We start from the raw sequence: 26,542 nt of genomic DNA on the forward strand, positions 1-26,542 counted from the left end.
TTCTCCACAGTCTGTCCTAACCTATTTTTGCAGGTCTTTCAATAGTGTACCCATTGCCATATAAGTGAGTCCTACTTTTCTCCTAATGATCTTCTTCTTTCTCCTTCTACCTTTGCAACATAGATTTTTCTGAGGAACTAGGTCTTCACATAATATAAGGCAGTAATGGTGAACCTTTTTTTCCTTGGGTGCTGAAAGTATACTCATGTGTGCACGACATCACACACATGTGCCGGCACCCATAATGCAACGCGCACCCCACTGTGCATGCACACACATCCCCACCCCATGCTCCCCTGCGCATGGGCCACATCCCCATGTGCATGCACTCCGCCCCCTCCCCACCCTGTTTTGGGCTTGGAAAGTCTCCTGCACCAACCTTTGCCGGTGGGAACGGTCTGCTCCATGTCCACTAGGGGCAAGGGGGCGGCAGTGACAAGGATGAGCGAACTGGGGCTTCCCTCTCTCCCCACCCGACCAGCCAGCTCAGGTGTACGGGGCAGCATTTTTTTTACTCTCACCTGAGATACAATTTTTTTCCTTTTAAGCTGAGATTGTTTCACTTTTATGTTTCAATTTTATTCATCTATTATTTTCAATACACGTGTGGACTACAAAGGGAGCCAGGCGGCCTCAAACCAGTGGCCTCTCAGTCTGATGGCCTCGGTGGAATCTCTGCCCCTCAACCACTGGATTCGCGACTCCCCTGCCAGTCCATTGCCTGCAGGCTTCCCCAGCCACTTGCCAGCCAGGCTTTCTGAGGGCCACAGCTGGGCAGGGCCTGTTGCTGCTTTTCCCTCCCTTGGTGGGTTGTGGCACTTGAGCAACCCGGCTGCCTCATGCCGAGAACTGTGTCACCCTGCCATGCTCGCCTGGCTGACTGCGAGTCTTTTGGCAAGCTCAGCACATGTCGCCAGGCCAGAGGGCAACTGGGTACCGGCCCATTCCCTGGTGTTGGCCCCGCCACCTTGGCCTTCAAATATGCGGCCTCTGCTGCCCTGCCTGGACTCCTCCCCACTGGGAGCTGCCGACTAAGCAGGTGTGGCTGGCGGGGCTTTGGCGGACCAGCAGCTAGGGAGGGTAGGGTGGATGGGCTGCCTGCACAGGTGACCCCATGGCCGCCATCAAAGCAGGGCGGAGAAACCCTCTTGGCTCGCTCTGCTAGCTGCATGTGTTCCCTGGACTGGGCATCACCACCTCGCCCTGCGGTGGTCAGACAGCACGGCTCAGTGGTGGGGGCCGGGGGCTCCTTTCCCAGCATTGCAAGGGTTGGGCAGGGATGCCATGTGGATTCAGTACAGTTCATGTCCCATTTTGGGCCTGGAAAGGTTCCTGCATCAAACTTTGCCATTGTGAATGGTCTGCCACCGCCGCTCCTCTTCCTCCTGCCAGTTTCGAGCTCCGGGCAGCATCCAGCAGGGCTATTTGCACCGGCAAAGGTTGGTACAATCCTCTCCCACCAGTTCTTCCAAGGGAGCATGACTGCTTCCCAACCAACGTGCCTCTTACCACTTACTGCGCTCTCCTTCGGTCCTTCTGGGGGTAGCTCCCTTCCGTGCCAGCGGCTTCTACTTCTCCTGGCTGTGAGAGGCAAGGGGGCACGCCGGAACCCAGAAAAAGAAAAGGACCAGAGCTGCCAGCTAGGCCAGGGCTTCCCTGTCTCCCCACTGGAGACTTGGGGCCGTGCAAGAAGTCCGCTCAGGCGGGGAGACAGGGAAGTTCTCGGTTCCAGTGGCAGAAACAGCCGGTGGAGCAGAGAGGGTGGTGGTAGGCTGTGGCAGCATGTCATTTACGCTGGTTAAGAGGCAGCGGAGACTCCTCATCCTCCTGCCAGCCTCGCACTCTGGGCAGCATTCAGCCAGCAAGCCATTCCTGGCCTCCCCTGCAGCAGCTCATGTAGATCCCAGGCAGCGCAGCTTCGGGGCCTTTCCTCGCGGTATTGGTAACAAGGCAGGCAGGCGGGCGCAGGGGGTGACTGGGACAGCGCTTCTGGGTGGCAAGGGGGTGGATGTATCGGGGTACGCATGCGCACCAGCCACCTAGTCTTCTGTTTACTGGCACACATGTGTACGCAACAATCAGCTGGCTGGATAATCTTCCAGTTTCTGGCACTGCGGCATATGTGAAGGCCACCTGATTGTTGTGCACACATGCACACCAGTAACCAGAAGACTAGCTGTCCGATGTGCATGTGTGCGCCAGAAACCCAGAAAAGGAATGTGCAACACTTCACATGCCAGGCAACATGACTTTGTGTGCCACTTCCAGCCCGTGTGCCATAGGTTCACCATCACATATGGTGATGTTATGATGAATTGAACCAGGTCCTTTGTGCCTTGAGTGAGAACTCTAATTTGATATCTTTGACGATCATTTGTTTATTTTCTTGGCTAACCATAGTATTCGCAGAGTCTTGGAGAATACAAAGTTCAAAATGTCAGTACACTTTCTATCCCGAGTCTTCAAAGTCCAACTTTTGCTTCAATAAAGTGTCACAGCAGAACTGTTGTCTGCATGATTCTGATCTTTATAGATAGAGATATATCCTGATGACTGCATATCTTTTCGAACGCCTTCATTGCTGCTTTTTCAAATCTTGCTTGCAGCTTAGATCTTGACTGCTGGTTACTTTATTATTGATAGCCTAAAAAGCAGAAGTCTCCAGAACTTCAGTATTTTTTGTCTTTATTATAGCTAACCTTGTTCCATTTTTTTTAATTTTTTTTGTGTGCTTGTAGATCATTTTGTATTTTCAATGTTACAAATGTCACAAGCTTACTGCAGATAATTAATCCTGTATTTCTTCATCCAATTTTAAAATCATATTGATCTTCTTTTAGTTGGGGGGTCTCTCAGTATATATTCCACATATATTTGTAGGCTTAATGAATAAGGAGCTTTTGGTCAAAATGGTACAATTTCAAATCCTGCGTTATGTGGATCTTTCCTATTGTCACTAAACAAAAAGCCCTACTTTTTTTTTTGGAAAAAAAAACCAAGGGATATTTGGGCAGATAATGAAACAGTAAGAAGAATTTCTACCATTGAACTATTTATATTGTTTTGTTTTTTGAGGAATTACAATATTCCTGAAGAACTAATTAACAGGATTCCTACCAATTCTATTACAAAATGGAATGTTTAGTTTCACTTCCTTCCCTTGAAAAAAAGCTGTAGCAACCTAAACAGCAGAAAAGGGGGTATAGCTCAGTGGTAGAGCATTTGACTGCAGATCAAGAGGTCCCTGGTTCAAATCCGGGTGCCCCCTGTCTGTGCTTTTTTTCCCCCCTCCCTTTTTTCTTTTAATACTTAAATTAACATTCACAGTAATGCTCACCAATCAGAATTTAGCAGTAATGTATAAATAAATGCGTACAAGTTCCTTAACGAGCTTTACCACTTCAAAGTTTGCTTCCTTTCTAAGCAGTCAAAATAATTAATTCCTCAAAACAGCAGTTCTTGTTCCTTCCTGATGTTTTTGGTCAGAACTAAAGAATGAAAGAAGCAATTACGCACTTACAGAACCAGATCACCTTTCCTCTCAGCTACGATTTAGTGCCTGCAGTGTTTACATGCATGAAACTGAGCTTCCTTATGTGCTTGCTAAGTTGTTCATAGGAAGCCGTAAGAACAGCTCTCTAGGTAAATTGCAAAGCAATAATCAGCACATGAAGGAAAAGATCTTTCCCCGGTGCCCTCCTCCTTTTCTTTTCAAAGGGTTCGGCTCCATCTGCATCTGCATCTGTCAGGAAGCAGTGATTCCTCACAACTGCAAGATAAGCCACATGGTTTGTATTGTGTTGGCATGATTCTTCTGTGCTTCAACACCCAAACAGCTAGCAGGGAAAATATCCACCAATCATGGCATTTCTTCAGGAACAGGCTAGGTATGGTTACAAGTTCCTTTACTTTTGGTTTCCTGCCTATTCTCTCCTAGGCTTCATTTTGACCGTACACATAAAATTCATCATCATGAAATAGATGAGAAGCATGAAGAGGGATGGATCAAGCAGCATAATGATTTAGGAATAAGCGTGGTTCTGATTGCAGGATTTCCTTATCTTCTAGGTTCCATTTTGATTGCATCTGCTGCATAAAATAAATTATTATAGCAATGTCACAATCATGGAAGAGTTCAAACTCAAGAAGGAGACAGATTACAAGCTTTGTGTTTATTTAGGATTTTCCTTCCTTTTCTTCATAAAGGAAATGAATACTTCGAGAGGAGGAATATTTGGCCACCAATGCACTGTTTCAGCTTTGTGGAAAAATCCCTTAAGAGTGTAGAATGAAAGCTGTCACTGTAATGCTGACAGAGTAGTGTAGCCCTACTATATGATTACCATTTTAATGCACTGGTCAGTGATTTTTACACAAAGGATGTTCCTAATGTTGATACATGGCAGGGAGCTGCCTGCACACAGTTGGTACAGGGTTGTTGGATTAACTCAAAGGGAATCTTCATACTAAAAGATTCAACTCTATGCATCTTGTACAAATTTGAAGGACCACCAATAAAAGTGCTGCTGTGCATAGATCTTTAAAACACCCTGGTGACAGTTTGATTGCAGATGGAAGGAGAGAGATCATGTCACATAAGGCTAAAATGAATCACAGTATTTAATGACTAGGCTTGTTTGCAACTTTTGTCTGGTCATTTCATTCCTTCAAACTTTACCTATGAAAATGTTATGATTTTCCTCAATACCAAGAGACACATTCTGGATGAGTTGCCATCCAGATCAGGGGTGAAATCTAAAAATTTTCCCTACCGGTTCTGTGGGCGTGGCTTAATTGGTGGGCATGGCTTGGTGGTCTGACAACTGGGTGGGCATGGCCAATAACAATAAATAATAAAAATAACAAACAAAGTATACAAAACAATAAGAGGTACCAAAAACCAACTTTCACATTTTACACACACACACACAACACAACTGACTCACACACAATGTAAAAGCAGCTGCACTTTATCCAAAATGTCCCCTGCAACAAGCAGGAACAGCACACAGCCACAAAAAGCTCAAAAACTAACTTTCATACTTTTCACACACACAACACAACACAACACAACACAACACAACTGACTCACACACAATGTAAAAGCAGCTGCACCTCACCCAAAATGGCCCCTGCAACAAGCAGAAACCTCACTTTCACACTTTATACATACACACCACACCACCACACACACACACACACACACACACACAAAATGCCACATACAGCTTTGTGAGATTTTGTGTGTTTGTGTAGTTAGTGTGAAACACTACAGAAACACACCAAATCTCAGAAAGCTGCACAAATATTTTATTATTTTATTTTATTTATATTTTTTAGATCAGGGGTCTCTAACCTTAGTAACTTTAAGATTTGTGGACTTCAACTCCCAGAGTTCCTCAACCAGCAAAGCAGGCAGATTGATTTGCTCACTGAGGAGATGGATTGCAGGCAGGCAGTTTCAGTTGCTAGCTGATGCAACTGATGTAAAGCATGGCTTTGTCAGCCCGAAAGGAGCAGCAATAAGGTAAGTGGGGAAGGGGCGATTGGGTGGGCATGGACGGGGGCTGTTGTAAAAGGTTATTAAAAATGATTTTAAAAGCCTGTGATGATCAGGAAACTCTGCTGGGATCACCAGAGGAAAAAAAGATTTTGAAAGCTCCTCTGACGATCTCAGCTGAAGTTGCCTCATCACCAGAACCTCTTAAAAGGATTGTTTTAACAACCTCTTTGGTCGAAGTGCTTGTGGAAAACATGTTTTTTAAGGTTCTGGTGATGAGGAACTCAGCTGGAATCGCCAGAGGAGCCTTTTAAAACCTTTTTTTTAACAACCACTTCGGCCAAAGAGGTTGTGGAAAAAAAAGAGTTTAATGGGTTCTGATAATCCCAGCTGAGCCGCACAATCATCAAAGGTTTTTTTTTACTTTTAAAGTCATTTTTTCGGATGAAGAAAAGATGCTTTTAAAAGTAAAAAAAAGAAAACATGGCTCAGCAGGGGCAGGGGGCAGGGCCAGGGATTTTCGTTACCGGTTCTCCGAACCATCAGCTGCCATCGCTACCAGATCGGGTGATCTGGTCTAAACCGGTAGCATTTCATCCCTGATCTAGATTCATCTAAATGTTACAACAGTCTAGCTTTATTGGCAAAAACAGAGCACTTATCAGTGGTGGGTTGCTACCAGTTCTGACCGTTCTTGAGAACCGTTGGCAAAAATCTGGCCAAGTTCGCAGAACTGGTAACGATGCCCAGCTGGCCATGCCCCCGAGCCGGTTCTCTTGGCTGAAGAGGTTGTAAAAACAAAAGGTTTTAAAAGGCTCCTCTGGCGATCCCAGCTTAATTGCCTGATTACCAGAACCTTTAAAAAACATGTTTTCTACAAGCTCTTCAGCCGAAGAGGGTGTTTTAAAAATCCTTTTAAGAGGTTCGGGCTGAGATCAGGAAATTTCAGCTGGGATCATCAGAGGAGCCTTTTAAAATCTTTTATTCCTCTGGCGATCCCAGATGAGTTTCCTGATCATCACAGGCTTTTAAAATCGCCCCCTCCCCCTCCCCCCTTATCTAATTACTGCTCCTCTCAGGCTCGCTGTGCTGAAATCAGTTGCATCAGCTAGCAACTGAATCTGCCTGCCTGCAATCCATCTCCTCGGTGAGCAACTCAATCTGCCTGCCTCAATAGGGTAAGTAAACTATTAAAAATAGTTAATTGGGGTTTTTTTAAAGGAGTTGGGTTTTTTTAGACAGCAATTTAAAGTTAAGGAGGTTTTAAATTTAGCTGCTTTTATCTAAAACAGGGGTCTCCAACCTTAGTAACTTTAAGGCTTGTGGACTTAAACTCCCAGAGTTCCTCAGCCAGCTTTTCTGGCTGAGGAACTCTGGGAGTTAAAGTTCACAAACCTTAAAGTTACTAAGGTTGGAGACCCCTGATCTAAAAAATATAAATAAAATAAAATAATAAAATAAAATATTTGTGAAGCTTTTTGAGATTTGGTGTGTTTCTGTAATATTTCACTCTAACTGCACAAACACACAAAATATCACAAAGCTTTATGTGGCATTTTGTGTATTTGAGTCAGTTGTGTTGTGTTGTGTGTGTGCAAAGTGTGAAGTTTTTGAGCTTTTTGTTGCTGTGTGAGGTTCCTGCTTGTTGCAGGGGCCATTTTGGGTGAAGTGCAGCTGCTTTTACATTGTGTGTGAGTCAGTTGTGTTGTGTGTGTGTAAAGTGTGAAAGCTGGTTTTTGGTACCTCTTATTGTTTTGCATATAGTTTGTTTATTATTTTTATTTATTGTTATTGGCCATGCCCACCCAGTCACATGACTCCCAAGCCACGCCCACCCAGTCACATGACCATCAAGCCATACCCAGTGTCACATGACCATCAAGCCACACCCACAAAATAAGCCACACCCACAGAACCGGTAGTAAAAAAATTAGACCCCCACCTCTGGCACTTATATGTCATTATTTTCTTCAAGGTTTGATTTTTGATAAGCTTATACCTGTACAGGTTCACTGGTCTTCACTTTTGGATAATTCTCACTATCACCCTTCCTCTGTTGACCTTACCAGCAAAAGTGACCCTACAAGCATTTATTTTCTCACCAGCCTCACTGTCATATCATGGAACCTACTGGATTATGCCACTAATTTATTTCCATGGGAAGAAGGAATGGCATAGTAAAACAACACAAAACAAAAACAACAGAATTGAGGTTATTATTGGTTTATAGCAGCTTCATTGAAATGCATCTTCTAACATGAACAGATAACATATGTAGGGAAATATTTGATTCGGATATACATGATAATATATGTGATGATAATGTAAATGTCAGACAATGACATTTAAGATACTCTAAACATCTTTTCCTTTCTGAAGTTGAAGTGGTCAATAAGTTACATCGGGGTCCCTGCTGAGCTGGCAAAAAACAATTATCAACATTACATTTGTTGATTGTATGTTCCCCCTATTCTGTGTATTTTCCAACACTACTGAATGCTCTCAAAAGTAGAGAAGTGTTTTACAATGTTGCCAATTTGTATAAATGGTAGCAACCAGCATTTCAACTATTCCTCCAAATGTTGGCAGAACTCTGCAAATGTGAACTAAGCAAAACATAGCTTGATCCACGTATGATTCCTATAGGAAAGTTATAGGGAAATGATATCTAAGCAATATAAGCTTGTGCATAGCAGAAAATTTGATTGTTTTCGGTGGGAGAACTCTGCAGTTAGCACTCTGGAATGCATTATTTTACATAGTTAATATTAAAATGGTGCTGCAATTATTCCAGCAATTATTTTGTATTGAAGCAGAATTAGGGCTTAGAATTATGAAAGCTGTAAGGTTAAAGATTAGAGAAGACAGATTTTTGTCAAAAGTGGACAATGATTTCATTATCTGCATTGCATGTATGTTAATTTTTTTCAGTAATGCTGCTGATTACTATGAACAGCCTAAGCAAGCAAGATTCAACTTGGTCAATAAATACTTCCTTTTCAAACTGAAATGGTTGAAGCTATAATTTTTTATTAAGTTTTCATGAAAGTAGTAGTGATAATAGGAGTGATAGGAGTATGTAAACAAAAATCTGTGCAAAGGGCAAATCAGGAAAGGAAAAGACCCAGTCTGGAAATACTTGGGTGAACAATAGGTTCTAGTTAAAGCTTAGCTAGCTAACATTCAGATTTATCTTCATAAGAAAATAGGTTTTTGTCCTACATTAATATTAGCAATAAATGAATACATGAAGAGAACTATTTTTTACAAATCTGAATGAGAGGGGAAACTCACTCTATATACATCTGAATGGTTTCACAGTCAACCTGCAATTACGCAAGAGGAATTTAATGATGCAATCAGCTGTTCATTCCTCTACAATCTCCTAATTATTACACTATACACATTATTTTCCTATAGAAAGAAAACATGAGTTAGAATCCAAAGAAGTATAGAATTGGTTTTGCAGAAACTGGAAAATGTTTCAGAATCAAGTAAATAATGGGTAGGGGAATTGCTATCAAAGACACCAAGGCCCAGGGTTATGTGCCTGTAATAATGGCGACTGTCACTTAACTACCCATGTGAGTTTTGATACAGGTAGTCCTCGATTTACAACCATTTGTTTACTGACCATTAAGTCACAACAGCACAAAAAAATGACATCATTTTTCACACTTATGATCATTGCACCATCCCCGTGATCACGTGATCAAAATTCGGACACTTTACAATTGGCATGTATTTATGAGAACTGCATTGTCCCAGTGATTATGTGATTTTACATTTTATAATATCCTCACAAGTCAATGGGGAAATCAGATTCACTTAACAACCATGTTACAAACTTAACACCTGCAGTGATTTGCTTAACAACGGTGGTAAGAAAAATAATAAAATGGAACAAAATATCTAACATCTGCCTTGCTTAGCAATAGAAATTTGGGGCTCAATTGTGGTCTTAAATCGAGGACTACCTGTATATAATCCCTCCTTTTTTTTCTTGGCTTTAACTACAAATAACAAATGCCATGGCAAAAATATTTATGATTGCAGACAAAAAGTACTAACAATAATACGATGTCCTCCTTCCCTGTTCTACCCCCTCCAGCATGATTATATCTCACAGTCACTAATCCAGATGCAAGACTAGAACAGTTGAGGGGGCGCTTCTGTCATCTTCAGGATAACAGTCATTATGCAAAATCATCAGCGATGCTCTATGAAGAAGAGAAACCACAGAGCCATTTCTGACACGGGTACCCTCTCCGCTTCCCCTTGTTCTCAAATTGTAGACTGCTCCTGCAGAAAGCCTTCCGACCCAGAAGGAACTCGCTCTGCTTCTGAAGCCAAGGCTGCCTCGCGCAGCACGCTCACATGCTCCTCCGCCGCGGACAAGGATTGGTCGATCCAGTCCATGTGGCTGGGGAACTGACAGGCATGCCGCGTGATCAGCACCAAGTGACTCACCGAGAGCAGCAGCGCTGTCGTCCTGCAAAAGAAACAGAAATTGGGGTGGGGCCGAAGAGCCAAGCCCCGCCTTTCCTACTCCGCCGCCAAGGCTCTTCCAGCTTTTTTTTAAATTTAAGGCGAAATTGACCTGCTTGCTCTGCATTTATTGCTGAACTTTTAGCGTAAAAAAAAAACCCAGAACTCTGGTTTTGATGATTAGACAGAAGAAATTATGGAAAGAAGAGAGTCACAAGCTAACTTTAGAGAAAGAGATAAGTTTACAACTGTACTTATGATTGCTGTAAACAAGATTGGACCCCACTTCTTAATATCTTTTTTCTTTTCTATTTTTCTTCTGCCTTTTTTCTTTTTTCACTTTAGCTTTTTCTTTTATTTCCTCCTTTTTGCCCTTCTTTATTTTAGTTTGTATTGATTTTTAGTCTTGTTTTTAAGACTTAAAAACTTATACTTAAAAATAAAATTATATTAAAAAAAGATTGCACTGATTAAGAGAAGCATTTCTAAAGGCGATGAGAAATGTTGATGAAGAACTCCAGAAGGACCACATATGCAGACATCCTAAAATGTGGGAGTGACAGCAAAGGAAGATTTCTCTAAGAAGTATATTTTTCACACTATAAGACACACTCCCCCCCAAAAAAAGTGGGTGGAAATGTCTGTGCATCTTATAGAACAAACATTGCGGCAGAGGGAGGGGGGTTGGTGTGGTAGCAGCAGCCCATTCGCTGCCACTGGGGAACATTGGAGCCTTCACTGCCGAACAACTGATTGGCGGTTGGATCGGCCTCCTGGAATACCATGATCAGCTGTTTTAGGCAGTGGGGATTGCTGCCACTGCCACTCGCCACCACCACTGCCAATTTCCGCCACCATCACAGTTTGCCAGTACAGCCGATCACCGCTGCTGTTCATTGCTGCCAGCTATCATTGGCGGTGATCGTTGGTGAATGGTAGCAGCAATCAGCGATGGCGATCCCCACCGCCTAGAACAGCTGATTGGCACTATTCTGGGAGGCCGATCCAACCATCAACCAGCTGCTCGGCAGCGAAGGCTTCAGTGTTCCTTGGTGGCAGCAACAGCTCAGCTCAGTTGACCAGTGGTGGGCATAACAGAGCAGAGCCCTGATGAGCCACGTGCTGGGGCTGCAATAACTTCCTGAAGCTGACCAGGCTATTGCTGTTTTCTGCAAGACACTAGCCAGATGAATACTGGATGGATGCTGGGAGGCAGAGGCAGATTTTTTTTCTCGTTTCCCTCCTCTAAAACTATGGTCCAGCGCGTCTTATAGTGGGAAAAATACGGTATATTGTTTTCTAGATTATATAGTTAGAAAATACAGCAGACATCTATCCTTTTTCTCATGAGCGATCATTTCAAAAATAAGAATGAATTGTAGGTCTGTTTGGAGAAGATAGCATGTCCCTTTTCCTTCCTTGTTTTTTTTCTTTCTTAAAACATAATTAGAATTTAAATTTGTCATAAAGAAAAAAATGGTGCAGGAAGGTTGATTATGCAATGCAACAGAGGCCCACTGTTCTCTAAAGGAATCACATGTTCCCTCCCAAGCAATGCCTACTCACCTGGCATCTAACAGTTTGGGGTCCAGTGGTGGATACATAGATCGGACCACATCATCTACCCTATGAGGAAAACAGAGATGGCTACTTGTAATTTAACAATGTATACATTAAGAAGTGAAATAAAAATTATGTATCTGTCTATCCATCCATCCACTCATTCCTCCCCCTCTCTGTCCGTCCAGTATAAGTGGGATGGCAGGGGAGCAGCACAGCTTGCTCCTGTTGAATTGTATGAACCTGTATGATTGTTATCCTACTGTTTAGAATAGAATAGAATAGAACAGAATTCTTTATTGGCCAAGTGTGATTGCACACACAAGGAATTTGTCTTGGTGCAACATACCTTACCAGGATAACCTCTGCCTACTTTCATATAGAGGGTAGACCTTACGTCTCAGACAGATGTTGTTAAGGTTAAACTGATGAAATTAAGGTGTTGTGAAGTTACCAGCCAGGCAAGGGGGGGGATTATGTGGGAAACTAACTTTGAGCAGGTGCAAGAGACTTAGACCTGACCCTCTCCCCTTAAATTCCTTGAAATCTTATCTGCTAATTCCCAAGTGAAGACAACCAGTCCAGGAAGATGCTTGTACAGAACTTATATAGCTTTTGTAGAACACAATAAAATAGTCAACCTGAACCCTTCATATGTGGATCTGTTCCTTGCACCTGACACAGAGAAATGTCTAGTTTAATGAAAAGAAGGACTAGGGGAGACATGATAGCAGTGATCCAATATCTCAGGGGTTGTCACAAAGAAGACGGAGTCAAACTGTTCTCCAAAGCACTTGAGGGTAGGACAAGAAGCAATGGGTGAAAACTAATCAAGGAGAGAAGCAACTTAGAACTAAGGAGAAATTTCCTGACAGTTAGAAAAAATCAATAAGTGGAACGACTTGCCTGCAGAAGTTGTGAATGCTCCAACACTGGAAATTTTTAAGAAAATGTTGGATAACCATTTGTCTGAAATGGTGTAGGGTTTCCTGCCTGGACAGGGGGTTGGACTAGAAAACCTCCAGGGTCCCTTCCAACTCTGTTATTATGAAATAGAAAGATAAATGTCTCACTGCATCTTAGACTCATAGAAACACGGGGTAGGAAGGGATCTTGGAGGTCACCTAGTCCAACCCCATGCCCAAGGCAGGATCCTCAACCAGGAAAAATGATTGCCAATCTTCCTGAAAACCTGCAGCAATGGAGTATACACAACTCAGAGAGAGATAAATTGTTCCAATTGTTTAATTTTCTGTCAGAAAATTCTTCCTTAGTTCCAGGTTGGATCACCTTCTGACAAGCTTCCATCCATTGCTTTTGCCTCAGGTGCTATGGAGAATAAACTGACTCCCTCTTCCTTGTGGCAGCCCTTCAAGTATTGGAAGATGCCTAATATGCCATCCTTAAACCTTCTCTTCGTTAGGCTAATACCGAGTTCCCTTAGCCATTGACTGTGTGATTCAGGCTCCAGACCCCTTATCAAATTTGTTACTCTTCTTTATACTCTTTCTGGGGTCTTAGCATTATTTTTGTATTGTGCTGAGTAGAATTAGGCAGAGTATTTCAAGTGTGGGCTCACTAGTACAGTATAGAAAGGTACTATCACTTCCTGTGATCTTGATGCTTTCCCTCCGTTGATGTAGACAGACTCATTGGCCTTTTTGAAACCTTCAGCACACGCCTGGCTCATACTTAAGCAGTGGTTCATCTGGACACTTTGATCCCTTTCACAAATATTATTGTTGAGCTAGGTACCATCTACAGCAGTGGTTCTCAACTTGTGGGTTGCGAACCCGTTGGGGGTCGAATGACGATTTGCCAGGGGTCACCTAAGACCATCAGAAATATGGGAAGTATACTTGCGAGTCGAAGAATTGCGCTCCAATGGTTGACTCCACAAGCCAGCTGCAGGCTCTTCAAATCGCTAGCCGAATTCGGCTTCAGGCGCGATGAATTAAAAAAGAGAAATCTTTGCTCTGATGTCTCCCTCTCAAGCCAGCTGCAATCACTCCCAATTGCTAGTCTAATCTGGTTTCAGGCGTGATAAACTTAATAGGGGAGGAGTCTCCGCTTTAATGCCTCCGTCCTCAAGGCAATCGCAAGTAGTTCAGATCGCTAGCAATATGGCTTCAGGTGCAATAAATTCAAAAAAACAGTTTTCCACTTTTTTCCCCCTTTGGTTGGGGTCGCCACATCGTGGAGAATTGTATTAAAGGGGTCGCAGCACTATAAAGGTTATAGAACCACTGATCTACAGTATTCTATTCTGTGTGCATTTGGTTTTTCCTGACTAAGTGCAGGACCTTACTTTTCTCACCAATGAATTGCATCTTGTTGAATAGGGACCAGTGGTGAAATCTGAACCGGTTTACTACCGGGTCACTGGCTGTGCATATGTTCCATGCACCAAATGCGAAGTGTGTGTGCATGCAGTGCATGCCAAAAGGAGGCATGGGGTAAGTAGAACAGCATGCACGAAGAAGGGGGGGTGATCAGCTGTGGCACGCGATCTTTTTTTTAGTTTTAAAAGCATATTTTTACAACCTATTTGGCCGAAGAGGTTGTAAAAAAATGCTTTTAAAAGTAAAAAAAGAGGCTCTGATCATCGTGTGGCTCAGCTGGGCATGGGCGGGGGGGGGCAGGGATTTTTGCTACTGGTTCTCCAAATCACCCGCCGTCATCACTACTGGACTGGCCGATCCAGTCCGAACCAGGAGCACTTCACCTCTGATAGGGACCAATGCTCAAAGTCTGTCAAGATCATTCTGAATTCCGAGTCTGTGTTCCAAAATGTTAACATCTACCCCACCCAGCTTTGTGTAATCTATCCAATTAAGCCCTCATCTAGGTCATTTATGATGCTTGAGAGTATTGTACTCAAGACAGAAACTTGAGGTACCCCATTGTATTTCCTTCTCCTTATGCTCCTGTGATATTTACCCAGATACATTTAGCATTTTGAATAGAATTGGAGCCCAGTTTACATATCCCCTTCTCTGAAGCTTTCCTCTTCTATCCTGCAAATCCAAGGGCATTAAAAACAGAGAGGGCAAAGAGCAACAATGGGAACTGCCCCAATCATGGAAGAATCCCCATCCAAAGTAAGACCAGTTGAAACAGTCCTTTTCATAAAGAAGTAAATTACTTAAACAATAATCACACAATAGTGTTCTGTACATCCCCCCTTATATTTATTTATTTGGTTTATATCCCATCTTTTGTTCAGGCTAAAATGGATTTTTTCTCCCTAGACCAATCCAGAGTCCTGCTCCCCTTAAGTTCTTTATAACTCGCACCTTGGGCTGATTCGTTTGGCCACCACAATAATGTCATTCAGGCTTGCTGGGTACTTCATTTGAGCTCCTGACCCCATTGTCATGGCAACAAGCTTCTCAGTGAGAGTGTGGCAGATCTGTTCAGAAAGTAAGATAAATGAGTGTTACATGGGGTGGGAGTTTGTCTGCTACTTAACTGTACTTACTGACTTACATGTGCTTCCTATGGAATGTGCACCTTCTATCTTCACATTATGATTTTTGAAAAAAAGAAAAGAAAAGAAAAGAAATGTACCTTTAGGATAGCAATGCAGTGAGAGACCAGGCCCCTAAGGAAGAAGAAAATAGCAGCAAATTAGAGAAGCAATTCACCAAAAGTCTTCTATTTGGATGCTTCCATGATTTTCTGGTCTTCGGTTTTCCTACTTAGTCACAAGATTTTCTGTTTCTGAGCATTCTGTATGACATTTTGTTCAGCTCACTTGAAGAATTTGGCTCTTGCCATCCAAGTTGACAAGTTTCCCTTCAAGAATTGATTAAACAGAACATCAATGCACATTCTGCAGCCAGTGTGTTTTGAAGGGTGAAAAGAAACTGGCATGAAGCATTGATTTTTTTTTTCTCCTATAAGAATGCATTCATTACTTTGGTGGCGTGGTGGCACAGTGGTTAGAATACAGTATTGCAGGCTAATTCTGCTGACTGCCGATTGCCAGCACTTCATCAGTTTGATTCTCACTGGCTCAAGGTTGACTTAGCCTTCCATCTTTCTGAGGTCAGTAAAATGAATCTCAGATTGTAGGAGGCAACATGTTGAATCCTTAACCACTTAGAGAAAGCTGTAAAGCACTGTGAAGCAGGGGTGAAATGCCAGCGGATCGGACCGGATCGGGCGAGTAGGTAGCGGAGTTTGGTTCAGGTTCACCGATCCGGTAGCAATCGCTGGCTGGCCACACCCCTGAACCACTCCACGGCCCGCAGTCCAGCCTTCACAAGCTGGACACCGGAACACCGGGAAGGCGGCTCACCACCTGCTCGCCCTCGGGTCAGGGGCCGAGGCCCATTCCCCGGGGCCTCGCCTTCCCCAACCCTGACCCGGTTGGGGAGCCGCCGCCTTCCCCAACCGGATCAGGGAATGCACCATTCCCCGACTCTGGTCTTTCCCCGGAGCTGCCGCCCGCTCTTCCTTCGCCCTCTTGCTGCCCGCTCACTGCCTGCTCACCCTTCGCCATTTGCCCAGGGCCCAGGGATACCTCATTCCCCTGAGATGCTGGAACCACCCCCTGCTTGCCGCCTGCCTCAACCGGGTCGGGGAATGCACCATTCCCCGACACCAGCCTTGTCCCGGAGCCGCCGCCCGCTCTTCCTTTGCCATGCAGCGTATACTTACTTTCTTCCAGCGGTGGCTGCCAGGAAAGGCAAGAGTCCAAAAGTTAGAGTCCCTCTCCTTGAATCTGCCACTGCCATTGCTGCGTGTTCCATGCACCGACTGCGCAAGCGCACACCCGTTTATTTCATTTATTTATCAGCGGCAGGTTAGGTGTTCGCTTGCGCAGCCGGCGCAAAGAACAAGGCAGCATATTCAAGGAGAGCAACTCCGGTAACTTTTGGATGCTTGCCTTTCCCGGCAGCCAGCCGCTGGAAGAAAGTAAGTATATGCCTCGTGATGAAGGAAGAGTGGGCAGCGGCTCCAGGACAAGGCTGGTGTCGGGGAATGGTGCATTCCCCGACCCGGTTGAGGAAGCGGCGAGCAGGGGGCAACTCCGGGGCCTCAGGGAATGAGGCATCCCTGGGCCCCGACCCCTGACCAAAGGCGAAGGGTGAGCAGGCAGCGAGCGGGCGGTAGTGGGCGGCAGCTCTGGAGAAAGGCCAGAGTTGGGGAATGGTACATTCCCTGACCCCATTGAGGCAAGTGGCGACTCTGGGGCCTAGGTGAAGGGAGAACAGGTGGCGAGGGAAAGGGAAAAGGCAGAATAGAAATTATTTTTCCCTTACTGGGTTCTGTGGGCGTGGCTTGGGGGGGGGTTGACTGAGTGGGTATGGCTGTGAGTGACATTGAGTTGGCCATGCCCACTCAGTCATAGGACACATCCACCCACCAAGCCACACCCACAGAGTAGGTAGCAAAATATTTTAAATTTCACCCCTGCTGTGAAGTGTATATAAATGCTATTACTATTTCTATTACACATATGTAAAACCCTCTCTGTCAACTTTGAAATTGGTTGGACCAGTCACAGCCAATTTTCTCCTTTCTTAGCTTGGCATACTTTGGAGGAACAAGGGAGCTTTGGAATGTCAAATCAGACATCAACAACTTCCTTTCTTGTGGGAACCAAGATCATCAACCATTTTACTGAAGTGGGTAAAATGAGGACCCAAACTGTTGGGGGCAATATTCTGACTCTGTAAACCACTTAGAGAGGGCTGTAAAAGCACTATGATGATGATATAAGTGTAAGTGCTATTGCTATTGCTATCACCACAGGTGCTGGTCTGAGACTGGAAGAGGTTACCAAGGAAGAGATACCCAGAACACCTAATTGGACAACATGACCTGTGACAACAAGTGGGGGAGCTGTCTAATCTTTAATTGTACAGAAAGCACAGGAAATAGCCAGAGCTGGTTTTAAGATCATCCATGCCAAAATGATGTACTCAATAAAGCAGTTCTTTGAGGAAACTAAAAGTCTTGGAGTGCTGACTCATTTGTGTTCATCAGTTAGAACCTTAACAATAAACCAGCTGTCACTTTTTAAGCTTTAACTAGCAAACAAAACCTCTGGCGTCCTGAGCCCTGGCTGCCTACCCAATCATTTTCAGGAGGATGGAGAAGACTCAGGGAAGGTCAAAGAGATGGAAATGGAGTCGGAGAGAAGCCAAGAATGGTGCCCGCTGGGACAAAGGTTCAGATCTGTTCCGGTGGCCGCTCCCCTGGTCACCCCAACCTGCAGAGCCATCCTATGCTTCTGGTGTGCAGTCAAATGCTTCCCCACCAAGAGGGGGGCCATCCGCTCCCACCGAGCTAAAGAAGCCACAACAAAAGGGAAGAGAGTATAGCACACCAGGCCATAGAGTTCTTCTCCCCTAGCAGTGAGGGAGAGGGAACTCTGGTTGAAGGGGACCATCAGTCAGCTTGTTATGACAGCGTAGATGAGGGAGAAGGCAGTCCAATGGTAAGTGGAGCTGGTTGCACCTTCTCTGCCAATCCTCTGGCAAGGATTGTAGCACCCAAGTCGGGAGCCCAGGGAGAATTGAAGACACTCATAGACATGGGCTGCACCCAATGCCCACTTGTCCATGGCTCTGAAGATAGGAATACGAGCGAGGAAGCTGCCCCAGTCCATGAGGTTTGAGCAGGTGGACTTGTCCCTAATAGGAGGCTCCCCCAGAATGAGCTCATACAATTGAAAATAGGCAAGTACCATGAGATCATCTGGTTCATAATAATGCCAAAAATGATGGCGGTAGTGATTCTAGGGATGTCCTGGCTAGAAAAGTGGGGCCTGACCATATGATGGCAGAAAGGAGAAAGGAAAATGAGCACAATTTCCCTGTTGGGGGCTCAGGAGAAGGTGAATGGCAGAGTAAGGAGGCTGGAGGAAGCGTGTAGCTGAAAGTGGCTTCAGAACAGCAGCCAGAAGCCCAGTTCATCCCCCAAGAGTATCGGAACCTGAAGGGGGTGTTCAGTGAAGAGGAATGTGATGTCCCATATTCCCCTGCCCTACCGACTGTGTGATAGAGATCCTGTCAGAGGCAAAACTCCCCAAACCAAAGATATACTCTATGACCCCAAAAGAATTGGAGGATTTGAGAAACTACATTGATAAGTAAGTGGGAGAGGCAGATATGGCGGAGGGGGGGGGGCGTATCGAGAGTTGGGAGCACGTGTTCAATGTCTGAAAGCGATCACGTGCTCCGGCCCCCCAGTCCCTACCCGTTCCTCGGGCGGCCATGATCCTCAGAGCTTGGATCTTCGGCTGATGTTATGTAATGCCCGGTCCGTGGTTAATAAAGCTCCCCTGATTTGCGATCTTATTCAGGGGGAGTCCGCGGACCTTATGGGCATTACGGAGACCTGGTTGGGTCCAGAGGGGGGGGTTCCCCTTGTTGAGCTGTGCCCTCCAGGTTTCCGAGCATTTCATCAGCCGAGGGCCCAAGGTAGGGGTGGGGGGGTGGCGGTTGTTATTAAGGAAGATCTAGAGCCGAGGGAGGCCACTGTTCCTCAGATTGCCGGCTGTGAATCCCTCTATGTGCGGTGGGGCCATAGGAATCAGTTGGGCTTGTTGATCGCGTACCTGGCTCCTTGCAGCGTGACCACAGCCCTGCCTCAGCTGTTGGAGGTACTTGCCGCTGTGGCGGTTGAGACCCCCAGACTTATAGTCATGGGGGATTTCAACCTTCCATCAGCTGGCTTGTTATCGACGGCAGCTCGGGAGTTCCAGGCTTCCATGACGGCCTTGGACTTGATTCGAGTAAATGATGGCCCTACGCACATGGGGGGAGGCATGCTGGATCTGATTTATATCTCTGGACAGTGGTTAAATGATCTGGAATTAGATGGTTTAGTAACAGAACCAATGTCATGGTCCGATCATTTTCTCCTTCGCCTAGACTTCCGAACCGCCACTCACCATCGCAGGGAGACGGAACCTATACGTTGGTTCCGTCCCAGGTGCCTGATGGACCCCGAGAGGTTCCTGACGGAGCTTGGGCCATTCCCTGAGGATCTGGCCCACGGCACGACTGAGGAACTAGTCGTGGCCTGGGAACAGGCCGCGGCCGGGGCCTTGGACCGTGTCGCGCCTTTGCGGCCTCTGACCCGGCGCAGATCTCGTCCGGCCCCTTGGTTCTCCGAGGGGCTGAGGGAGATGAAACGCCGGAGAAGACGCCTAGAGAGCACCTGGAGGTCCAGTCGTTCCAAAGCTGATCGGACACTAGTTAGGTCCTATTCTAGGACCTATCTAGTGGCAATGAGGGAGGCGAGGCGTTCTTACGCCTCCACCCTCATTGCGTCGGCAGATAACCGCCCGGCCGCCCTGTTTCGGGTGACCCGCTCCCTTCTTCATCAGGAGGTGCGGGATGACCCTTTGCAGGGATGTGCCGAGGAGTTTACTGGTTATCTATACGATAAAATCGCTCAGCTCCGGGATGGCCTGGACCGAAATTGGGATGATCCAAGCGAGGGAGAGGAGGCACGTCTTGTCGAGTCTGTTTGGGATGAGTTTGACCCTGTGGCTCCCGAGGACGTGGACAGGTTGTTGGGGAGGCTTCACGCCACGACATGTTTACTGGACCCGTGTCCTTCCTGGCTGGTACTGGCCACTCAGGAGGTGACACGAGGCTGGCTCCAGAGGATTATCAACGCTTCTTTGTTGGAAGGCGTTTTCCCTGCCGCCTTGAAAGAGGCGGTGGTGAGACCCCTCCTCAAGAAGCCCTCCCTGGACCCAGCTATTTTGGGCAATTATCGTCCAGTCTCCAACCTTCGCTTTGTTGCGAAGGTTGTAGAGAGTGCTGTGGCGTGACAGCTACCCCAATACCTGGATGAAGCCGTCTATCTAGACCCGTTCCAGTCCGGCTTCCGACCCGGATACAGCACGGAGACAGCTTTGGTCGCATTGGTGGATGATCTCTGGAGGGCCAGGGATAGGGGTTACTCCTCTGCCCTGGTCCTATTAGACCTCTCAGCGGCTTTTGATACCATCGACCATGGTATCTTGCTGCGCCGGTTGGGGGGATTGGGAGTGGGAGGCACCGTGTATCGGTGGTTCTCCTCCTATCTCTCCGACCGGTCGCAGACGGTGTTGACAGGGGGGCAGAGGTCGACCGCGAGACGCCTCATTTGTGGGGTGCCGCAGGGGTCGATTCTCTCGCCCCTTCTGTTCAACATCTATATGAAGCCGTTGGGTGAGATCATCAGTGGCTTCGGGGTGAGATACCAGCTGTACGCTGATGACACCCAGATGTACTTTTCCACCCCGGGCCACCCCAATGAAGTTGTTGAAGTGCTGTCCCGGTGTTTGGAAGCCGTACGGGTCTGGATGGGGAGAAACAGGCTCAAGCTTAATCCCTCCAAGACGGCGTGGCTGTGGATGCCAGCATCCCGATTCAGTCAGCTGCAGCCGCAGCTGACTGTTGGAGGCGAGTTATTGGCCCCAAAGGATAGGGTGCGCAACTTAGGTGTCCTCCTGGATGAACGGCTGTCATTTGAGGATCATTTGACGGCCGTCTCCAGGAGGGCCTTCCACCAGGTTCGCCTGGTTCGGCAGTTGCGCCCCTTCCTTGATCGGGATGCCTTGTGCACAGTCACTCATGCGCTCGTTACCTCTCGCTTGGATTATTGTAATGCTCTCTACATGGGGCTCCCCTTGAGGTGCACTCGGAGGCTTCAGTTAGTCTAGAATGCAGCTGCGCGGGTGATAGAGGGAGCTACGCGTAGCTCCCACGTAACACCACTCCTGCGCAGACTGCACTGGCTACCTGTGGCCTTTCGAGTGCACTTTAAGGTTTTGGTTACAACCTTTAAAGCGCTCCATGGCTTAGGGCCTGGGTACTTACGGGACCGCCTGCTGTTACCGCATGCCTCCCACCGACCCATATGCTCTCACAGAGAGGGACTTCTCAGGGTGCCGTCCGCCAAGCAATGTCGGCTGGCGGCCCCCAGGGGAAGGTCCTTCTCTGTGGGGGCTCCCACACTCTGGAACGAACTTCCCCCGGGTTTACGCCAAATACCTGACCTTCGGACCTTCCGTCGCGAACTGAAGACACATCTTTTCATTCGCGCGGGGCTGGCTTAAATTTTATCGATTCTAAATTTTTTATTAATAATTTTAAATGGGGTTTTAGTTTATTATATATTTTAAACTTTTTAGGCTAATTATAAAATAAGTTTTTTAATTTGCATTTTAAATTGTACATTGTATTGCCTGTTTTATTTTTGCCTGTACACTGCCCTGAGTCCTTCGGGAGAAGGGCGGTATAAAAATCAAAATAATAAATAAATAAATAAAATAAATAAGGACCTGGCCAGGGTTCATCCAGCTGGCCAAGCCCTGTGTAGCATCCCCCGTACCGTTCAAAGAGAAGGACAGGTAGCTGAGGCTATGTGTGGATTTTAGGGGGATCAGTGGGGTATGCATGTGCCGCTCCCCCTAATGAAGGACATCTTGGGCCATTTGACCAAAGGGAAGATTTTCAAGAACCTAGACCTGAGGGAGGCATACTACTGAGTGAGAATCAAGGTGGGCGACGAGTGGAAGAGTGCCTTTAATTGCCCGCTGGAGAGCTTCCAATTCAAAGTGATGCCGTTTGATCTCCAAGGAGCCCCCACTGTGTTCATACAGCTAATTAACGAGATACTCCATGAACACCTGTATAAGGGGGTCTTAGTGTACCTAAATGATATTCTCATCTTCATTGAAACAATGGAAGAGCACACGAAGTGTGCCAGATGCTCAAAAGCTTCTAGTGGTGAACCTATTGGCTAAGCTATCTAAGTGTGAATTCCACAAAACCTGCCTAGACTACCTGGGCTACTGAGTGTCAAGGGAAGGGGTAGAGATTGACCCGGAAAAAGGTAAAAGCCATACTCAAGTGGCAGGCCCTATGAACCCGTAAGCAGCGGCAGTTTTTCTGAGTTGCAAACTTCTACAGGCAGTTTATCCCCTCTTTTGCCAAGTTCCCTCTGGTGATCACTGAGCTGCTGAAGACAGGAAAGGGGGGAGGGAAGCTGCACCCGAGCCAGCCTCTAACCTGGACGATAGAGTGCCAGGATGTTTTTGAGAAGTTAAAGGGAGTGTTTGCTGAGGAATCAGCCCTGAAACACTAACTCTGAAAAGCCTTTCATTATCCAGGCCGATGCCGGTAGGGGAAGTTCTCTTACAGAAAAATTGAGAGGGGAAGCTGCAACCATGCACATGTCCTGAAAGCTCACCAAAACAGAGAGACATTGAGCAGTGTGGGAGAAGGAAATCTTTGCTATCCGATGGATGCTGCTAACATGGCACCAATTCCTCGAGGGGGGCAAAGTGCCATTTGAGATATGGACTGATCATAAGAACCTGGAGGTGCTTCGGACTCCCCAAAAACTCTCACCTAAGCAAGTCCAGTGAGCACAATACTTCAACCAATTTGAGTTCGAGCTGAAGTACATCCCAAGGGAGCAAGAATTTCCTAGCGGACTCCCTGTCCCACCTGCCATAATACAAAAGTTGTCAGGAGGAGGTGGTAGACTTTTTCATTCCTTCCCCTCAGAAAGTGGCACAAGTGATGACGAGGCAGTAGCCAAGGAGAAGACAGTCAGATCCCAGTAACGAACTGACCCAGCAACTAAAAAAAGAGTTGCAATCCGACCCATGGTACAAGGACCATGGGGAAAAGCTTACACTGAAGGAAGGGCTGGCCTGGAAGAGTGGCAAGTTGTATGTCCTCAGCACCCTAAGGCTCAAGTTTTGCAACAAAGGCATGATGCCAAGCAATCAGGCCACTTCAGGTTCCTAAACACCCTGCACTTAACAAGGAGACAATTTTGGTGGCCACAAATGAAAAAGGACATAGAGAACTATGTGAAAAGCTGTGCTGTGTGCAGCGATGAAAAAATGGCCAGGGAAGAGCCCAGGATTACTGCAACAGATAGTTGATCTGACTTGACCATGGGAGGAGATAGTGATGGACTTTATAGTGAAGCTCACAGAGAGCAGGGGAAATACAATAATCTGGACCGTGATAGACCTTTTCTCCAAGCAAGCACACTTCGTCACCTGCTCAAATCTCCCTTCCACCCAAAGACTGGCCAAGATGTTCCTGCAGCATGTCTGGCAGCTGCATGGGATGCCAAAAAGGATCATCTCGGACTGGGAAGTCCAGTTCACTGCAAAGTTCTGGAGGGAGTTCATTAAGTTAATTGGGTCATCTCAAGGGCTTAGCTCTGCCTTACATCCGAGTATGAACAGATCTGTTTAATGAGCTAACACAATGATAGAACAGTACCTGAGGTGCTATGTTAACCATCAGCAATCTAACTGGGCAGATCACCTGCCATTTGCTGAAGTTGCCTATAATAATAGAGTGCATAGTAGCACGCGACTCACCCTCTCTAACGTAGCCACGGGGTGGAATTCATCCCCATGCCAGAATAGCTGCAGGAACCCCTCTCCTCCTTGAGCCTAATGGAATGGGTGGGTTCCTTACAAAGTGCATGGGGAAATGTAAAACGGGCATTAGCTAAAGCAACAGAAACGCAGAAGGCGCAGGCAGTTAAGAGACCATCACCCGAGAGGCCATTTCACATTGGGGAGAAGGTCTACGTCTCCACAAAAACATCTGTAATTGAAACTATTCCATTGGAAACTGGGTCCAAAATTCATAGGAACTTTTTTAATAGTAAAAATAATAAACCCAGTGACAATAGAATTGAAACTGCCGCTTTTGTTAGGGAAAATGCACCCAGTTTTCCATTGCAGTCTGCTCAAGCCGGTGGCAGGGTCAGAATTAAGTCCACTAGCATAACGATGAACATATTATTGCTAAGATTTATAAAATGTTATTGAAATTGAATTTGGAAAATGAACATGTGAAACATAGTATGATTCAGCAGGCAAGGGATTTTGGATATAATGTGATGCTTGAACAATGGGAAAATACTGTATTAGATGATAGATCTTTATAGAAACGACTTGTTCATACTATTATGGAAAAGCAAAAGGCTGTGATCTGTTGTTAATGCCTTATTCTACTGTAACAGTGAGAATTGGAAGTCAATGCTTATTTTTCTTTTTACTCCCCTATCCTTCCTCAGTTTTCTTTCCCCTTCCCCCTCCCTTTTCATTGTCCTCTTATTTACTTTCACAATACCTTATAACTTAATAAAATACGATTTAAAAAAAGAACTAAATCCGCTAGCAAGGTTAGCTCCGCCTCCAATAGTGGTGCAGGGGGGAACCCACTATGAAGTCAAGAGGATCCTGGATTCCAGGCTACAGAAGGGTAAACTTCAATACCTGGTCCAGTGGAAAGGGTATCCACTAGCAGAGGCTAGATAGGTGAAGGCCAGGGATATGAAAGTGGACTACTTAATAAAAAAGTTTCAGGAGAAGTACCCCCAGAAACCGGGGAGTCCTCCCCAAAGTCAGGGGGGGACCCAGCCACTGCTAATGTATGTGTGTGCTTGATATTTCCAGGTGCTCTTTAGGGGGATCTGACTATCAACTTTGAAACGGATTGGGCCCATCACAGCCAATTTTCTCTGTTTCTCAGTTTGACGCACTTTGGGGGGACAAGGGAGCTTTGCAATGTTAAACCAGATATCAACAACTTCCTATCTCATGGGAACCAAGATCATCCCAACAGGTGCTGGCCAGAGACTGAAAGAGGCTTACCAAGAAGATGCCAGAACACCTAATTGGATAATCATAATGTGACCTGTGACAAGGAGAGAGGGAGCTGTCTAATCTTTAATTGTACTGAAAGTGCAGGAAATAGCCAGAGCTGGTTTTAAGATGATCCGTGCCCTAATGATGTACTAAGTAAAGCAGTTCTTTGAGGAAACTGAAAGTCTTGGAGTGCTGACTCATTCGAGTTCATCAGTCGGAACCTTGAAACACACATGTTAAGGCTCAAAGACATTATCTTTTATCATTTTTTTTTTTAACAATAATGAAATTCATACCAATAACTTGCACAAATGACCAATAACTTAGAATTAGGTTTGTTCTAATCTAGTGATGGCTAACCTTTTTGCCGTCGTGTGCCAAAAGTAGGGGGAATGGGGGGCGTTGCATGCAGGGGTGCCGGCACCCATAATTCAATGCACCTGCCCCCACGAACGCATGCCCCCGGTGCTCCCCCAGCTTTTGGCATGCGATGGCATGATGGGCCCAGTAGGCCCATTTTTCGCCTTCCCCAGAGGCTTTCTTGGAGCCTGGGGACGGCTAAAATAACCTTCCCCACCACCTCTGGAGACCCTCCGGAGGCTTAAAACAGCCCGTTTTCCGATTTACAATGGGCCCAGAAGGCTGACCAGCATACGCATGTGTGCTGGAGTTAAGCTAGGGCAATGCTCATGTGCCCACAGATATGGCTCTGCATGTCATAGGTTCGCCATCAGAGTTCTAGTCTTTCCCCCAGTATACACTTTGTTATTCCATTTAAATTAATATTGCAAAGATAAGATGCATTGGAAGTACGGGGCCTGAAACCGTCAGCATTCTCAGACAAGGAAAAAGGGTATCAGATGAGATAAGAGGATGCAAAATGTTATTATGGAAGGATGGATATAGTAATCAGTAGTAGATTTTGAGGGGAAGCAAAAATCAACCTATGTGGCAAATACCAAGGGTCTAGTTCTAATATGGAGGCAAAATGGGTGTTTAAGGTTAATGGTGGTCATAATAAAAAGAAAGTTTCATTCAGCTAAAAACAAATATTATTGGATAACAAGGATATTTTCAAAAGTTAACTATTTATCCTATGCAGTTTTTTTCTCCCCACCAACATTGGTTTAAAAATGGGTGGGAAAAAAATATGTTTGGATCAGCTGTATTTGTCCAATACTTGACTATCAAGCCTTTTCAATGTAGTACTTCTGTACTAAGCATTTAAAGAGAGGAATTTGAAGAGATTTTTGGGCTTTATTCTCTGGTCCCATTTTGTCCCAAATTGCATGCAGCAGAAGAAAAACAATCTCTTCCAGATTATGCAGCCTGGAAGGCATTGCTGCCCA

The 26,542-nt window shown here is 45.7% G+C and overlaps 2 protein-coding genes and 1 non-coding gene across 7 annotated transcripts in view; 2 read left to right on the top strand and 1 right to left on the bottom strand.

Annotated features, from left to right (window-relative positions):
* Positions 1–3,196: 3,196 nt before the first annotated feature.
* Positions 3,197–3,268, top strand: TRNAC-GCA (transfer RNA cysteine (anticodon GCA)). The gene has a single exon. It is a non-coding gene; the product is annotated as a tRNA-Cys (tRNA).
* Positions 3,269–3,801: 533 nt separating this feature from the next.
* Positions 3,802–26,534, top strand: LOC131196590 (uncharacterized). The gene is made up of 2 exons (XM_058179540.1): positions 3,802–3,887; positions 17,312–26,534. The coding sequence occupies exon 2, from the start codon at positions 18,807–18,809 to the stop codon at positions 20,346–20,348; it is 1,542 nt and encodes a 513-aa protein (XP_058035523.1). The 5' UTR covers positions 3,802–3,887; positions 17,312–18,806; the 3' UTR covers positions 20,349–26,534.
* Positions 7,719–26,542, bottom strand: part of TMEM98 (transmembrane protein 98) — a 101,344-nt gene continuing 82,520 nt past the window's right edge. For all 5 annotated transcript variants that reach the window (XM_058179535.1, XM_058179537.1, XM_058179538.1 and 2 more), the window contains exons 4-7: positions 15,119–15,152; positions 14,845–14,960; positions 11,555–11,614; positions 7,719–9,992 (exon numbers count right to left, since the gene is read on the bottom strand). In XM_058179535.1, the coding sequence (XP_058035518.1) occupies positions 9,785–9,992; positions 11,555–11,614; positions 14,845–14,960; positions 15,119–15,152 (418 nt within the window). In that variant the 3' untranslated portion in view covers positions 7,719–9,784. The remainder of the gene's footprint in view (positions 9,993–11,554; positions 11,615–14,844; positions 14,961–15,118; positions 15,153–26,542) is intronic.

The sequence above is a fragment of the Ahaetulla prasina genome, chromosome 4, assembly GCF_028640845.1.
Source record: "Ahaetulla prasina isolate Xishuangbanna chromosome 4, ASM2864084v1, whole genome shotgun sequence".
Taxonomy (NCBI): domain Eukaryota; kingdom Metazoa; phylum Chordata; class Lepidosauria; order Squamata; family Colubridae; genus Ahaetulla; species Ahaetulla prasina.